General features: G+C 41.9%; 1 protein-coding gene across 8 annotated transcripts in view; it reads left to right on the plus strand.

The window, feature by feature from the left end:
* KIAA1328 (KIAA1328 ortholog) overlaps window positions 1-17,606 on the plus strand; it is a 284,448-nt gene that overhangs the window by 97,543 nt on the left and 169,299 nt on the right. For 7 of the 8 annotated variants that reach the window (XR_012158833.2, XM_073343413.2, XM_073343414.1 and 4 more), the window contains exon 6: window positions 13,455-13,582. Coding sequence is in view for 7 of the 8 variants with exons in the window: in XM_073343413.2 (XP_073199514.1) it covers window positions 13,455-13,582 (128 nt within the window). In the remaining variant the exon portion in view is untranslated. The remainder of the gene's footprint in view (window positions 1-13,454; window positions 13,583-17,606) is intronic. The other variant, XM_073343418.2, reaches the window with a different exon arrangement.

The raw sequence follows: 17,606 nt of genomic DNA on the forward strand, positions 1-17,606 counted from the left end.
GCATCCAGGCCCTTGGAAGATAGGAGGCTATTGAAGACTGCCCCATCCTCAACCTCCAAACTGGCTGAAGGGTCTCTGAGGCCTGTGCCTTCCTCACCTGGAAAGCATAGATCAGGCTCTTAACCCTTTAAAAAGAAAAGGCGAACATCACCCTCTCCACATCCACTTTGAGGCTGTGCAAGGCTACCAGACTGTTGGCTATTAAAGGTGCCTCAAAACTTAGAAAAAGTTCCCTGAGCACCAAAGTTGGTACAAGCCAAGCAGAACTGGACATGATAGAGTCCCAGGCCAGTACGTCCACGGTCATTCTAGCCTCTTCAGTACTGAGGCAAACCGAGAAGCTGCCAGCTGCTGCAGTACCAGGCAGAAGCCTGACTCTGATACCAACTACTCTGTTGCCTCTTGCACTGCCCCCCAGACAGTCATCCCCACATTGATCTGCAGCCATACCCCTCCTTATGCCATATAGGGCATGCTCCCCTGTGGCTATTGGAGCCGCATTCAGGCATGACACTAACGGGGTTCCTCGATCTGGCAACTTTGTCTGGTCAAGTTCCACCTACAACCATGAGGCGAGCTCCCTTCCCCTGCCCCTTTTGTTGCAGTACTGTTCCCTCTCCTCTTCTGATTCACGAGGAAGCCATCAGTCATCCCTGTTCAGGTTCCGGGACTCTGTGGTATTGGTCTTGTCTAGGAGGACACAATCTGCATGTTCATTGCCAATGGCAGAGCGTGGTCTGAACCCATTCTGGTACTGGACTGCTGATACCAAACCTCATGGGTTCTGGTGCTGTATGATCTTGGTATGTGTTGTATGTGGGCCCCCGGGGACCTCAGTACAACCCAAGACCAGCCTTCCCACTGTGCTCATGGCACAGACTGTCACACACCGGCACCAGAATCTGGACACGTCCCCACCACTATTCAGGAGCACACTGCTCTCATCCAGCAGGTTCCTGCTAAACAACAGATGGTACCAGCCATTACTTTGTCATTGTTGGATGATGTCCTGGCTTCTGACCAGTCAGCTTCTACCCTTGAGGACTGCAAGCATTCCAGGCCCTCATGGGTAGGCAGCAGCCTTGGAGAAACCAACTGACGAGGTGTGCAACACACCATGGAAGGTCTCAGTAGTTTACACATATCAATACCCGGACATGCAGCGATCCTGATCAATGAGGGGCTGTTACAACCCACAAATGGTCTATGGCAGATACTGGTGTCACTGAAACCAGTGTCCAGATGGGCAGAGAGACCATACTAGGTCCCAGCTACCAGGTACCAGGAGTTTGATTTGCACGTGGTATCAGAATCCCTGCTGGTGATGGCAGCCTATGAAAAAACTCGCCAGGGCAACCAGAAATTGACCCCTAAAGATAGAGTCCATGTGTCTTGATCTGCCAGGCTGAAAGTCCTGTTGCACTTTGAGTCTCCAAATGAGGATCTTGAACTACAAGGCAGTCTTGGCAACATATAACCATGTCAACTGATGTGCCTTACCACCTTTTATTGCTAAACTTCTTTAAGGTTATAGGGATGATTTTCAGACTATCTGGTGGAAGGTTATGTGGTGGTCAGAACTGCACCACAAGTGGCCTTGGATATGGTGGATTTAGCCTCCTGAGTGGTGGCCACAGCAGTCATGATATGCAGTTCTTCCTGGCTAACTTTGGCAGCATACCAGAAGAATTACAGAATACGATTGACTACCTGCCTTTTGAGGGTTGCTCATTCTTCTATGAGACAACTGATGCGGAAATGCGATTCCCTCAAAGACTTTAGGGCAATCCTCAGTTCCCTGGGGACCTATACCCCAGCCTCCAGATGAATTCACTTCAGGCCACAACCCTATCAACGAAAGCCTGAGCCCCCAGGCTGTAGACAGAGACGCTGGAGGAGAAAATCCACTGTTCGGGGAGTTGGTCTACCTCTCTGTCACATCTCCTTGCAGTGGTACTGGCCAGACAGCACATTTGGCTTGGTGCCCAAGGTCAGCATACAATTTTTGTTTTGTGTTCTCTGCCCTCCCTTCCTTTTGGCAACTGTCTGGTCCTCTTCTAGAAGACCTGGTCCAACATCACCTCAGACTGTTGAATTTTGGAGGTGGTCCAGAGAGAATGTCATTCAGTTCTTCTCCCTCTCTCCCCTCCGCTCCCTCACATCATCTTCTCTGTCCCTCTTCAGGGACCCCTCTTGTGAGATTCTGCTTCAACAAGAAGTGCAGTCTCTTGCTATGAGCACTGTAGAAGAGGGAGAGAGGGAGTGGGGATTGTATTTAAGGTACATACTCACTCCCAAGAAAAAGGGTGGGCTTACCTGATATTAGACCTCAAAGCCCTCAACATCTCTATCCAAGAAGCTCAAGTTCACCTCCATCGCTCCTTCTCTGGATCAAAAGGTTGCCCTCAATTCCAAGGATGTGCATTTCCATATCGCGATACAATCGTAATGCAAGTGCTTTCTGAGGTTTGTGTTGAACAACAAATACTAGCAGTATTGAGTCCGGCCCTTTGTGCTTCCTACAGTGCCCTCCATCTTCACCAAGTATGCAGAGCCATAGTGTTCTACCTGGACGGAACAAAATCCTTACAGAAATTGCCCATGCTGTTTCTGGCTTACACAGAAAAAGTCAAAGGAGAAGTTGTCTCTATGCAGAAAATGTCAAACTGGATTACCCAATGCATCAGGCCATGTTATGAACTAGCAAGTGTACAGCTGCCCAGCAGAGTAGGTGCTCGCTTCATCAGGGTGCAGTTCACCTCTGTGGCCTCTCTAGTGAGCCTCCCAATACAGGACTTTGCAGAGCAGCAACCTGGTAATCCATATGCACGTTTATGAAGCACTGTACATTAGCGTAGGCAGCCACGGAGATGCAAGATTGGAAGATCAATGTTGCAATCCGTAGTTACAGAGACTCCTCATACTCACTCCCTGTGGGGCTATTGCTAGGGAGTCCCCTAACGTGGAATATGTATACAGACTAGCACTCGAGAGGTTACTTTCCTGTATACTAACTAATGTTCTTTGAAATGTGTAATCCATCGACATGTTCCACAGCCTACCCACCATCCCCGCAGTGGTTAAGGAATGGAGTGTGGTGGGGTGGCTCCATCATTTATACCCTCGCAAAGCACGTGAAGAAAGGGAAGGATGCATGTGCCACTCTGGTAGGTACTGTTAACTAGATAATTCTCTGATGCATGCAGAGTGGAGGTGCATTTTACTAATATAGAATATATATATATATATATATATATATGGACTACACATCTCAAAGAACATCAGTTACTGTACAGGTAAATAACTTCTTTTCTGAGGCACTTGATTTGCTGATACAAAGCTGGGGTAAGCCAGAGGTAAGCATCTTCAGAATGGAACAGTGGAAAGTTTTGTGAGTTGTGCACTAGATTCCCAGAGGTCAGTCTAACCCATGGATGCTTTCCAGTTAGCTCTTAACCAAGTTTATGCCTTCCCTTCTGATAGGATAATCTATGAAGAGTTATCTGGGTGACCCCAGGATGGCTCTAAACTAGATGCTGCATAGACTAAGCCAGCTGTACTTGGGGACACTACAAATCCCAGTACTTCACTTCAATTTAGAACCCCTGTCATTGGATAATGTGGCTTTGGAGAGTTCAGGCTTGGGGTGGGGGCTGGGTGGGAATTTAGTTCATTTGTCAGACACCATTCACTTCCAAGGTATATTATAGGCTGTAGATTTCCCCCACCCCCCTTAGAAAAGACTCTTTCCAGTACCCAGCTTCCTGCGAGAGTTTTATTGTGAAACGGATTTTCTTTCTTTATTGCATTGTGTGAATGCCCCAAAGCCCCTGTAACTATCTGGGTCCCATTATGCTAGGTGCTATACTAACAAAAGGCAATTTCTGCCTTGAGCTTACAGTCCAAACAGTAGTGTTTGGATGTTAGTAGTGTTTTTTTTCTATCTAAGCTTAGTGTCTGTACTTGAGGTACACCAGTTTGGAGACCGTCCCACTTAACATTTGCAGGTGAACATTTGTGAGTTTTATATTTAGCACTCAAGGGTTTGTTTTTGTGTGTGCGTGCGAGATCTATTTCTGGGCCTTACTGGAGATAAAATATTTCTAGAAGTTTTCTTTACATGATTAATAATGATTCTTTGTTCTGTTTCTTTAATCTCCTTAGTAATCTTGAATCACAAGGGAACAGAGAACACCAGAATGTCTTCAGATTTTGGTGGCGATGGTTCTGCTTGTCTGTGCTAGCTAGTGGAAAGGTGTGTCCCCTTCTCGATCTGGAACTAGAGGAACTGAAATACAGATAGCTAAATCCGAGTGAAGGAAAACAGGTTGTCTTTTTAATTCTCAGCTCTAAAGAGAACTGCATAGTTTCTCTAAACAAAGTCTTGCATTCTGAGCTCTAGGGTTCATATTAGTGCACAGTGGTTGCTTGGAGAGAGAATAGCACTAGTAAAAGCAGCAGAACACACCCTCTTTCAGACAATACTGTTTGAGAGCTTGGCTTTGTAAATGATGTAGCAATGTGCATGTATTAATGAGGGGTATAATAGGTTTCAGTGAAACTGGGAGATAAGATGTGTTAATCTTGTATATTAAGTAGTCCTACAACAATGAACCTTATAATGAGACTGTTATTAAATCTTTTCTTCATTGGCTTCAGTTCAGTGTAACCAGCACGTCTCAGCGTGGTGCATTTGAGGCCAGTTTCTAGAAGAAAGCACTAACTTTCTGAAGCCTTTGTCATTCTGAAATACTCATCTAAATTACAGAGATGCAGCTGACACACATGACAGAAAAGTGACTCTCTACCACACAAGATTTTTGTTTTAAAAAATTAAAATTAGTAATAATACTTGTACAGAATTTGTTGATTTGACCTCAACTGCCTTTCAGAAGAGAGTGCCTTGCATTTCCCTCATCGACAGTGTTGCTAGCAGATTGTGTTCTAACAAGGTTAGAAAAGCTGTCAAAATAGCAATAGTTCTAAAAGGAAAAAAAAATTAGCTAGAAAGATCTATGATTCTGTATAGTTATAATGAGAACAGCATGCAGGCTGTTATTTCACCCATGGAAACAGTACCACAAGAAGGGCAAGACTTCCTGGTGTATTGAGCTTTTCTTTCTCCTCATCCTTGTCCAGCAACAAGCCTTCGTGTTTTTCATCCAAGGATCACAAGACATAGGAGGGCTCAGATGCCCATTTTACAGATGGGGAATGATACACTTTAAGTGCATTCTGAAAATAATTCACACCAGCCAAGCCTGATGCAGGCAATGCAGGCTGCAAAAAGGCAACTGAGGGAGGTGACAACAAACATGATTTATTCTGATTGTTGAGGACTCAGCTGCAGCAAGGAATTGAACCGGAAACCTTTGTATCTGAGCGCAGTGGAGCTGCCATGTGGCTTAAGGAGAATCTGCTTTTCTCTCCATATTATTCCTATTTGAGGTCCAGAAGAGAAGGTTTCAGCCAGAGGCATCAAATATGTAGAATTGTGAAGAGTGATGATTGTTTCTCACAAGGAAGCAACAAGACTTAGAACGCTAAGTATTCCCTGGTGGTCACCCATTCCAGTACTAACCAGGACCAAACCTGGTTAGCTTTGTTATAAAATGAGAGGATGTTTTGTGGGCTTACATTCTCATTCTCTGAAAAGCAGCCGCCCTTTTAATTTAATATGTATGCTTTTTAATTCAGATGGAGGTCCTGTAGCTCTGTCTTGAGTCAGTTCAGGTTTTACACCCCTGGTGTCTTTCTCATCTCCTCATAGCCCCCCACCCTGTCCTCCAAACAGCTGCCACCCAGTTCATACTTTATCCTGTTAAATAACTCCCGTTAATGTGCCTTGATGGAACAGGCTGAGCATCCCTCTGCTGTATAAGATACCTCATTTTCCCCACAGGCTAAAACCATCTTTTCCCCCCTCAGACTCCTTAAAGGAGGTCTGTTGTCAAAGTAGAGAAAAGAACACAGTTGTTTGAGTGTCAAGTAGTATTGGTCTGACTAATAGCTTTAATGTAAACAGTAATAGTTGCTACTATCAAAGGTTTTTAAATTCTCACAAAGGTCTCCAAATAAACACTGAGCATTTCTGGAGATAAGCATTTTATGTAATACCATGAATGAATGTGAATAAAGGGGACTCCTTTTAGGAAGAATGGTATCAGTAGGATTACACAGTTGATTTGCATGTTTCAGAATGAATTGCTAGACCCTTCTATATGACAAAATTAACCTCCAGGTTTGACAGTTGCTCTCTTCTTTAAATTTAGGAAGAATGCTGTGGCTCTATAAAATGTTAGGCTATTGCAATCCCCATCAATGACCACTAGGGGGAGTGTTAGGTTTATTTTTCTTCACTGTGGAGCTGACCAGTGGTTTTGTCATCTTTTGCAGATGCACATATGGTAGAATATTATCATTTTATGGTTACAATTATGAGCAATTTGATAGAAAATGACAGCTAAATTATGCAGTGTTCCTTTTATTTGTTTTAATTTTGCACTCTAAATATGTAAAAGGAAAAAACAGCATGGTTTTTTGTTGGATTTTTTTTTTTGGTAGTGGGAGGTCTAGTACTCTCTTTGGCTTTGTATTCTTCCAACACAGCACAGGTTGAATTTACTTTTTTACTGCGCACGATTAAATATGTGCAGCCCTTCACAGATGCTGTGAGTATTACTGGGGAGAAATCATGTACTACTAAATCCTCAAGGCTCCCCATCAGAAGGATCATACATCTAACAGTTACGATGGCCAAATGCATAAGTAATACAGTTCTTGACCATTCCAAGAGAAACTGCATCCACTCAACTCAGATAATGGCTGCACCACCCAAGGAAATGCTAAAGGAAATTTGCATATTCCTAAAATCAATATGGATTTTGGCAAAGCTTCCTTAATGGACCCATGTGTGATCTCATCTCTCTCTCTCTCTCTCTTCTGACCCTTGTTTGAACATTCTATACCATCACAATTTTTAAACCAAGAATAAAACCCTATTGCTGTATGTGCTGGAACTAGCAATTTCTTATAAAGAATAATGTTTTGTATTGTGTGTATTCTGTTTATTCAGTTCTTATATTGTGTCTATCACCGTGATATCTGAGCACCTTTTACTTGTGCATTAAGCAACTTAACTAGTATCTATTGTGTTTGATTCATTCTTTCTCTCCCCAGGGGAAAGTTGTGTGAGCAGTTTTTTAATTTTTTTGTTTATTTTTATTTTTATTCATGCTTATTATATGGGTGCTGGAGCATGTGTGCATTTCACATGGAATGAAAAGTGGTGTGTTGTGTCTTTACCCACCTTTGGACAGGAACCCACCGAAGGCAAGCTGTCTAGCTTAATTGGCACATCCAGCAATGATAATTTTTAAGACATAGGGGCCCAGTTCTGAGCTCCTTGCTTGAACAAACTAGCTACTGAAGTTTCTGCTTTTTCAGATTAAGAAACTCATTAGTCCGTAGTAAGAACTTTGAGGTAAAATAACCCAGACTTCTGTGGGTTAATAGTGTTCACATACTATGAGGAATTAATTTTAACTTTGAAAGCTCTTAGTCTGTTCCTTTAGTCTTGCTGTAGTGACTTTTGGTTTGACCAGTTTTCAGAGGCCCTACATTCTATTGTGTTATCTCAGTGTTTTCAAATTTATTTTAAATGTATACTCAGGAAAGCCATTGACTAAGCAGAATAAAGTGGCTTGGTAGCTGCAAATACTAGCTCATGTAGCTCTGTCACTAGCTCCTGTAATTTTCATCTTATTTGTAGAAATAAATCATATTGGTACTTTGACCAGTATAGGAAGTTTAGTGCTTGTCATTGCTTTTTAAATCAATTTTAACAATTACTGTGCAGGTGGTATGGGTGGAGATGGAAACTGCATGTTTAAGTTACTCTGGACTTGTTGATGCCAGATGGGAACAGAAGAGATTTGAATCAGATATCTTACATTTGCTGTCTGAAAGCTCAAAAGGACTACCCTAGCCTAGTCCCTAACTTTGTTCTGAATGCTGTAGCTTTTGCTTAAGGTAGGTAACCATAACTTAACTAATTTGTATGCGCCATATGCAGTCTTGGCTCACTTCAAAGTGTAATCAAGTCATGAACTAATTATGATACCATATTCCCAAAGAATGTAAATTTAATTTCCCTTCAAACAGAATGGGAATGTATTAGCAGTTCCTTTATATGAGAGGTATATCATTCAATAACATGATGATGATGCTTCAAACAGGAGTGCGATTCTTAACTTTTGTGGGCATTGTGACCTTTTTCCTTATGTGTCTTTCTCTTTTACTTCTGCATCTTGGATTAATTTACCAGCTACTGGTTAATAGCATTAAAATAGTCAAGTGTGAATGAAAACATGTCTCTTGGGCTTCACATTTGAGAGCATAGAACTATATTATTATACTTACCTTGCTCCTTCATAGTGCTTTCAAATACTTGTTTCCTGAAGATCTCAAGTCCCAAGGAAGTTTTGACTTGAACTGAATACTCTTGCATCAGTATTAACGCCTGCCCCAGAACCTTTTTAATATATTGAAAAATGGATATGCAGAAATTTCCCTAGCAGGTTCTTAACCTGATTGTGCCAGACAGTCCACATAAGCTCATTTATATAAGAACCAGTGAAGTGAAGTTGTTCATAAAACATTTTATTAACTTCAGTCTTCACGGCATCTTCAGAATTTAGGTAATAAAGCTATGTGGAAGTAACCAGGCTTCACCTTTTCACAGAACAATAATTCACATAGGTTTAAGGCACATTTTTTGTGGTGTAATTTTGAAGGCCCAAGAAGCATGTGTTGTGGCCAGACTCCGCTTTGTGGCAATGCATTCATATTGTTCCTGTTGTTCTGAGGTGAACTGAACAGGGGGCCGGAGGAGGATATAAATCTATGTAGTGCTTATATTTTAAATACAAGTTGTTATAATAAACTGAATCGTTAAAGAGCAGTGTGATCTTCTAATTAAATTTAGGTCTTATCTACACTGTGTTGCATTGTGGACTATGTGAGGGAGGGGGAAATTGCAGAGTGTACCACAATTTGCCCTCTTACTGCCTTGTGTGGGCCCTGCTGGTGTGAACTAAAAGGTACCTAGTTTCTGTTAACATAGTCCTGTTTGAAGGAAGATGATGTTAACGCAAACTAGGTAGCTTTTAGTTCATGCCAGCAGTAACCACAGAGGGCAGAGTGCAACATTTTGGTGAGCTCTGAAATTCACACCCCCTATGTTGCACCATGGTGCAATTTAGACACAGCCTTACCCTTGCTTAGAATCTTAGAACACTTTGGTGTAGATTTTAATGTTTTTTCTACATGCTTGTTTATAAAAAATAAACTGCTGGTATTGTGCATGTGGCTTTTCATGTGTGAGTAGATGAAGCCACATCACGTTGGTTCTTGGTTTGTTCAAGTTGTAAAGCAGTGGGTACGGTTAGAGAACGATGCACTGGTTGATTGTTTTTGAGCATTGCACAGGTGAATATGCAGAAATGAAAAGCTTTACTGGGGAAGCTGATGGAGGAAGTAGGCTCTGTAAGTCAAAGAACCCAGTGGTGCCCATAGCTGTATACACCATATGTGTGGTGGATACCATTGGCAAGGGCAGCATCACCTGGGGAGTGGGGAAACGGGCAGTTTGCCTTTGGCCCCTGTTTGAGAAGCCCCCCAAACTGAGTGGCTGAAATTTGGCCCAGTAGCCCTTCCACCATGGCGGAGAGGCCATTGTGCTAAACCTGAGTGGCTCTGCAACGCCGTACGCCAAGTCACAATGCCACTCACTGAAATTTGTCCTCTCGACGGAGGGGCAGCCGGGCCAGACCTTGGTGGCTCCATGTGAAGTTAAACTAGCGGTTCAGTTGTGCGTACTATGGGAAAAATTTCTGGGGGAGCCCCTGGTAGAACCCCCAGGTTTTCAATTAAAAACAAACGAACCAAATGTTAGGAAATTAAATGAGGAAGGGCGAGCCAGGGGGAGGGAAACCCTGTGTCGTTGCAATATTAGTTTGCACTGTGAACATTACAAAAAGTCAAGTAAATGCTAACATGCCTACCGTGTAGATGTGTGGTATTTGCTATTATTTTTTCCTAAGGACCAAATTCTGTCTCCGATAGTGGGATGCGGTGGAGGGCCCTTGACTCCCTGACTAATGGGAAACTGGTAGTTATAATACAGCTGCTTATACTTGTAAACTCATGAGGGGGCTGCTACTACTGCTAACAATCCTAAATGCCCCAGAAGGGGCAAGTTGGAGCGGTGGGCAGTAGCCATGGTCCTGCCCCAATCCTGTATGTCAGTTTGCAGCTGAAGGGCAGTGCTGGGGGGAGCATACATTAACGGCCACCATATTACCCAGTTCACTCACCCCCTCTTCCTCCCCCCCCCCCGCCCCTTGTGCCTATGGAAGTATGTCTGCTTCTGGCCCCCACAAGCATAATGCTACTAGCACCTGCTGCTTGGGCAATCCCAGCTCTCCAAGACAAACCTCTCAGAGCAAGGTTTTTGCTTCTCAGAGCTATATATGAACTCTGTATCTGTGACTTTAATCTATTGTTTCACTAAATGAATCCTATAAAATAGATGGGATATGCAGCATGGTGAATTAATATTGCTGTTAAAACCTGAACTTTTGCATTTCCTGACTTCTTATGAGTCTCTTGTTACTGTACAAGCTTAATACTGCATTAACAAACTTTTTTGTGTGTAGCAAATTACAGTAATTCAAGTGTTAATTTTTCATGCAACAAATGAGAATATAGTTCAGTGAAATCCTAAACAGCTGTAATCAGATAATTAATATCTTGTTAATCCAGTATTTGGACTCTTGAACTCTTAGAGATGTGACCTTATTTGAGCATTTAGCTATGTTTCAATTCTAGGATTTGTAGTCCTATAGATTTATTTTTTTCCCCTCCATGAAATTTGTGAGTTTCTTCAAAGCAGATTGTGAAAGCATTTCATCAGCCGGTGTGTCTATACAGGTACTTATAGCCTCCTCATCAATATTGTATCAACATTGTATCATTCCCAATTGAACGTGTATGGAGTAGAATCTTGTTAATTCCTACAAAGTAAGGTGCTCTTTCCCCACGTTTAGTAAAGATTTAATAGAGTGGAAGAGTAATATCTCATATTAAGGCTTGCGTCTTAGAAAATTATACAGCAGTAAATGAACTAGCTTAGTAAGAAGTATCATCATAGCTAAAACTAAGCTACATTTGTCTAAATGAATGAACAGAGAACACTTTGTGATATATTATACCTTTTTTGTTTGATTGCTTACTTGTTACTTCACAATGAATGTCCCTAGTATTGTGTGAATGAACAAGGTTTTATCTTCTAATGCAGGGATTCCTAACCACTGTCACAATGTGAACCATATTTAAAAAGGGAAAAAGTCTCATGGACTTCTCTCCGATCTTTCATGCTCATGCAAACCATCACCCCTGCCAGTTGTGAACGCACAATATCCTTTCGACAATGCCAGCCATTGCTGATGTGTAGAAGTAATGTTAGGGAAGCAAGTCATGTTTTCAGCTCTCTTTTAATTAAATTGAGCAGCTAGAAGCAAGAAGAGGCATCATCACGTGCACAGCAAGCTTCAAGGTAGCCAGTGGCCCATGGAGCAGAGTTTGGGGCCCTCAGGTGTAATGCATTCGCACTGTATTAATTTCATTGGGTGTGACTCTCAGACTGTATAATTTTCATGTTTGAAATACAGAACTATGTATATTGCACTGGCAAGAACAAGAATAGATATGCCCCAACTATGTGTGTACCCCAAAGCCCATTAGGGTATACATTCCACTCACCCACATAGATAGGGAACAGCGGTGGGTAGATAGTGGGGTAAAGTCCTGTTGTATGAGGGTGGGGCTGTTGGAAGTGGAGTGAATTAAGAGAGACATAAACAATTGATAAAGATAGGATTGTCTGTTTTTATATTCTGCCACATAACATGGGTTTAAATGAATTTGCTTATAATTTGTCTTCAGATACTGACATTTAACTCTTAGGCCGTATAAATGTACTGGCTTTTTCTACAGTAAAATTCATGCCCTGCGTCCAGGCTAATATGTTCACCTACTATAAACATTACTGCCTATGGTTACAGCCGGAATAAAAAATTCCTTTTATATACATCATAGCTGGCAGAGACTCCTGAGACCACCACAAATCACTTCAGCCTTTTGGTACTCTCTGACAAAATGCACAAAAACGTAAAACCGCTCAGGCTTCAGACAGATTGACTAGAAAAAGCAATTAGCTTATTTAGACCATTGTTTGTACCCGCCTTTATCACAAGATGCTGAGCAAAGGTGTTTTAGAAGCTCTCCTTATTACTTTAGCATTAGATCTTAATCACCTCCCTTCTGCTCTGTCCCCAAAAAGCTTTGCTCATCCCATTTTTGGCTCTTTTTTTTTTTTTTTTTTAAAGGATCGTAATGGGGAATAACAAAGCGGCGAGTTATTTATGCAGCCATGATTGGCAAAAATGATTGCAACACGAATTTGCCCAGAAGCGATGATTAGATCATAAAAATGTTAAGGAAATCTGTAACTCAACACCATTTTATATATTTGAAGAAGTTTTTGTTCCCTACCTTAATTGTAATGACTTGTTATTAAAGTATTTATTCAGAGTAATCTTTTTGGACATTGAGCCCTTAGCTGAGCCGCATGCATAATTGAAATCGGGGAGGGGTGGAATGAGGGGGGAGCATAAATGGTTTACCATGCTAAATGAGCAAGGGAGGGAATTACACAATGACAGGTGAAGAGCAGATTTATCTCCTTTTGGAATTTCAGTCCTGCAAGCAAGGCAGGACACTATAGCTAATACCCTTGCAAATACCACAGTTTGCTGCTTCTCCAGATAACAATCCAAAAATCATTGCTGGTCTCTGAAAGGCCTGTAGTCCTGCAACTGTGGTGGTGTTTATGATCCATCAGTAGTTCAAATTGAGTATGTGGGCACCAAATCCATAGCTGTACTTAAAAAGTGGAATATTTACCCAGTTGGCTATTGATAATTAAACTATTAGCACTATCCTCCTTAGTTGAATACAAATAGGACCACATATGCAAAGAGGGCTGTAACTGTGCTAACTGAAATATCATAACCTACCTCCTGTACTCAGCCCCTTCAAGTGTTTGTAAACTTGGAGAAGGTCCTTTGTCTCTGTCTTATGGGTGGGGGATAAGATTGCACTTGTGCTTGGTCTTTTCATTTCCCTTTAGGCACATCCATAGTAACCATCCATCTCCACCCTCCCTTCCCCCCCACACTCCATGCTCACATGGTGTGTCTTTCTCTGAACTCTGCATTTTATGGCTTCAGTTACCACAGGACAAAAACAGATTTACACAGAATAAATTGGTATTTGTTTGATTTTTACTTTTCAATACAGAATATTTTTTTTCCCTTAACTTGCTCTCTCACCTCTGCAGCAGCAGTACAGAGAATGCCAGGAACTTCTGAGTCTATATCAGAAGTATCTATCTGAACAGCAAGAAAAGCTAACGGTCTCTCTGTCAGAGCTTGGTGCTGCCAAGATGAAGGAGCAGCAGGTAAGGTCTCTCCCCTCACCATTTCTTTAATGACTACATTGCTGATCCCATTGAAAAACCCTTTCACTTACTGTCAGGGCTGTAACTGTAATGTGTTGTCTTATAGTATATAAACGTTCTTGCACTATTCTGTGATTGGCTTTTCCAATGCCCTTTCCCCTAATACATGGATTAGAGGTAAGAAATTATTACTTAAAGGAACGCTTGGATCAGTAAATCAGGTCAAGTTCATTGATTCTACTGTACTGCAGCGGGAACTGTGAGGAATCCTTTTCTTTGCAGTCTAAGGAGAAAGGTAAGGGGTTCTGTTGCCTTCCTTGAGCCCTTTTGGACAACATGTGCTTCACAGGGAATTTGTTATCATTGTAGAAATAGCCTTTTAAATTTCCAGCATAATTTTCAGTGAGTGAAAAAGAGGTGGAAGCAGGTGAGCTTGGCTGATAAGAACTTTTCCAGTCTATGAGGGAGTCCATCTCATTTTGAACTTTCATAAAACAGCTACTAATTACACATAAAGTTAAGAGAAAGTATTGCTTGAGATGCTGTATGTCCTACCTAAGTGGTTAAGTGGTCTAAGGTTCCCATATGCTGAAACCGGAAAGTAGCTAAAGACCTTGCTATTAGTGATTTGCTGATAGCTAGTTACTTGATTTATGTACCTGCTGATAGCTGATCCTTTCGCCAAGATGAAGATAATGGCTCTGACCAATGTTGTTCTTATCTACTCTTCTTCAAAAAAATTCCCTCTGCAGATCTCCATCCTTGGTGTCTCACATGAGCCTGGAGCTTCTAATAGTGGTATAGCTTTTAGGTCTTGAGCCTTGAAGCATCTGCTAGGGGCTTCTATTATCATAACAGTTATGTGCTGGCAATGAGCTCAGCACTGTAGAAAACCCAGAAGGTGGCACACTGTGCTTCGTGGAGCTTGCATTCTAACAAAACTACACAGACACAGCTAGCTATTGATGAAGTCTATCCTGGTGAGTGGCATTTGGCTTTTCTTTTTAATAAGTGTGTAACAGCACTTAACTTTGTATTTAGAAAGAAGAACTGACTTTCCCCTTCAGTTTCCTGTTATATACAATGTCCTGCTGGTGAGGTTTGGGTTTTATAAATATTGATAGAAATTTTTGTGTTCTGCCACATTTAAAATCTTGTGAATCTTTGACTGGTGTGGAGTTCCTAAGATTAGCAAATCTTTCCTGAGAACTTCTGGTCTTATTATTCTCTCACATACCTGCACTTCACTGGGGAATTTGAAAAAGCCAAGTTGAAGCTCTTTCAGTAGTTCAACACAGACCAGCCTGGCAGTGCCAGCTGTGTTTGTGGTGAGGCCATTACTCATGAGGAGGCGAGTTACGTTTGAGATTTTTTTACCTTGAACCAGTTGAGAGACAGACAAATATCTTTATCTTTTGCTCCTGGGTAATACCTGGTATCAAGTCATCCACCATAGCTTCTATGCCAAAATATAAAGGCAGACACAAGTAAAAAAGCATCACCTCAATAATGGGTGCATCAGCACATATCAGTGCAGCAATATTGCTCATTGCCATTTGATGAATAGTTTGGTGCCATGGAGTCATGATTGGGACTGACTCTAGCCCCAGTGTCTGTAATGTGGTGCATTGAGACCTTCCACCTTGCCTGTCCCATTTGCCCTCCTTTCATCCCATTTTAATGGCAGCAACTCTTTCTTTCCTGTTTAAGATGAGGCCTCTTCTTGCTGGCTACTTTCTAACTTTAGCCCTGCTGACACTTTTTGGTCAAACTTCTATGAACCTCAAGGTATTGAGCTCCTCTTCTGTGAACTCCTACTGGTTGCAGTCTCTCTGCAACTATGTCTACTCTACACAGTTAATACAAGTTGTTGGTACCTAGATCTGAGCACCTTTGGTAGCCTGGCTTGGGTGTGACTATCCCCACTGCTAAGCCGTGTCCTCATTATTTCTGCAATCACCTGTATGTGGGGGGTCAGGGCTGATTTCCCACTCTGGCACTTTGAGTGCAGATGGTGAGGGCCCACAAGTATTCTAAAACTTAATACTGGCCACTCCAGGCTGGTATTAAACTCCCAAGGTCACAGCTTCTCTCTGACCTAGGATGTGTAGATGCTGCCACCACCCAAGTGCACCCCCTTTTGAGAAACTAGGAAAGAGCACTTGGGAATTCCTTCCTGTGGGGTACCCTCAAGCCCTTTCACCCCCTCTTCTGGGGAAGAGCTGAGAAAGAAAACAAAGGAAATCAGCTGTTGCCACCAGCTAATTAAACAACATATGCACAAACCTCCTAGGACACCAAAAATCCAATCCTGTTCTTAAAAAAGTTAAATTTTATTAAAAAGAAAATACATCTGGAATATAGGCTTTTGCTAGATTTTAAAAACTCACTTACAAAAATTAAACGTCAAGAATAACCTTCTTGAGGTCCAGCGTAAAGGTTACAAGCAAAACAAAAGCATTTGGGGTTAGCACATAGGAGTCCATAAGCCTAAGAAATAAACAAACCTAATCACGTCTTCCTACACATTTTCTGATCTACTTACATATCTGGGTTTCCAAATAAGCAATTTCTAGGTATGATTCTGATTATTTTCATACCTGGCCTTCAGCTTTTCACAGCTGAAGTTTTGAAAATGGAAGTTTTCCCAATTTTAAAAAGTTCTAGCCCTCCCATTGGCTCTTTTGGTCAGGTGCCCACTCACTTCCCTTTACCTATGCATGCAGTCAGACTTTTTAACCCTTTACAGGTAAAGGAAGTAGAGAACAGCTACCAAGAGGGATTCTATAGCTAACTGGCTGGCTGGGTGTCCACAAAAGGGAGCCACCCGCCTCTCATTTATCACAGGGGGCATATATAATGGGCCTTTGTGCTGAGACACACTTTATGGATGCCACCAACATATCTTCCAGAGCAAGTGATAATATGGACATGCATGGAAAGAGAAAAAGGTGACCTAGAGAAACATTATGCAGAACAATAGAGAAGCCAAACCCATCAATGTGACACTCAGAAGCCTGTACAGACCAGCACAAGATTGAAATAAATGGCAGAAACTGGTGGATGCACCTGGGGGTCCAGGAGGTTAAAGAAAGAAGACAGGAGGACTCAAGTGTTTTAGCCTGTGTCCTTACTGCAAAGTGTGGTGGTTCCAGGCCAAGTTTAAGCCTTGTTTCCTAACCTAGATCACCAGCCAGGTAAACTAGCCTGTATATTTAAAGCACCTTTAAACCTGGGCTAGAGGTTTTTTATGTAGTCAGAAAGGGGGAGTTAAGGCTAAAACCCATGTAAAAGCCTGGGTTAATTGCCGTGTAGACATATAGCCTAAGTGTTAAAGTTTGGGAGACCATTTAGCTATGTGGACTAAGAAGGCATTGACTAGCATATCTACATAATTTAAATAGTTGACGATCATCTGATTGGTCATGAGCACTTTCCTTACAGTTGCTCAGAACCTGGTAGACAATTCAGCATTGTGATTTACCTATCCTAATCCTCACAGAGGAGCAAGTTCTATTGAGAGAACACCAAAAATGAGGTGACCAGGCACTTTAGACCCTGTTCAGGGGTTGGCAAAGAGAGTTAATGTGCTTTTTCTGACTGGAGCTGCATATTCTAAGTGTCAGGGTAGCAGAGCAAAGTTCTCTGAAGTGAATGCAGTAATTTCCCAGCTGTGTCTGAAAGAGTGAAGTTGGAATTGATAATCAGAAACAGTTCCCACATGGAGGAAGAAGGAAATGACAGAAGAGCTCTTATTTGGTCTGATTTAAAATTACTTTTTACTGCTCTTAAACTCTAGGCCAGAAAAAGCCACCCTTCTCAGTGACGTTTCTGTTGGGGGAGGAGGTTCTGGAACAGCCTTCCAATAGGATTAGTGGAGGCAAACAACTGAATCAGTTTTAAGATGGAGCTTGATAAATTTGTGAACAGGATTATATGGACTTGTGGACTGGACTTGATCCAGGAGTTTCTTTACTGACCTTTGTTCTTATGTTGGTTAGGCTGAAGAAAGCCTTATAGAATC

The sequence above is a fragment of the Lepidochelys kempii genome, chromosome 5 (assembly GCF_965140285.1).
Source record: "Lepidochelys kempii isolate rLepKem1 chromosome 5, rLepKem1.hap1, whole genome shotgun sequence".
Lineage (NCBI taxonomy): Eukaryota > Metazoa > Chordata > Testudines > Cheloniidae > Lepidochelys > Lepidochelys kempii.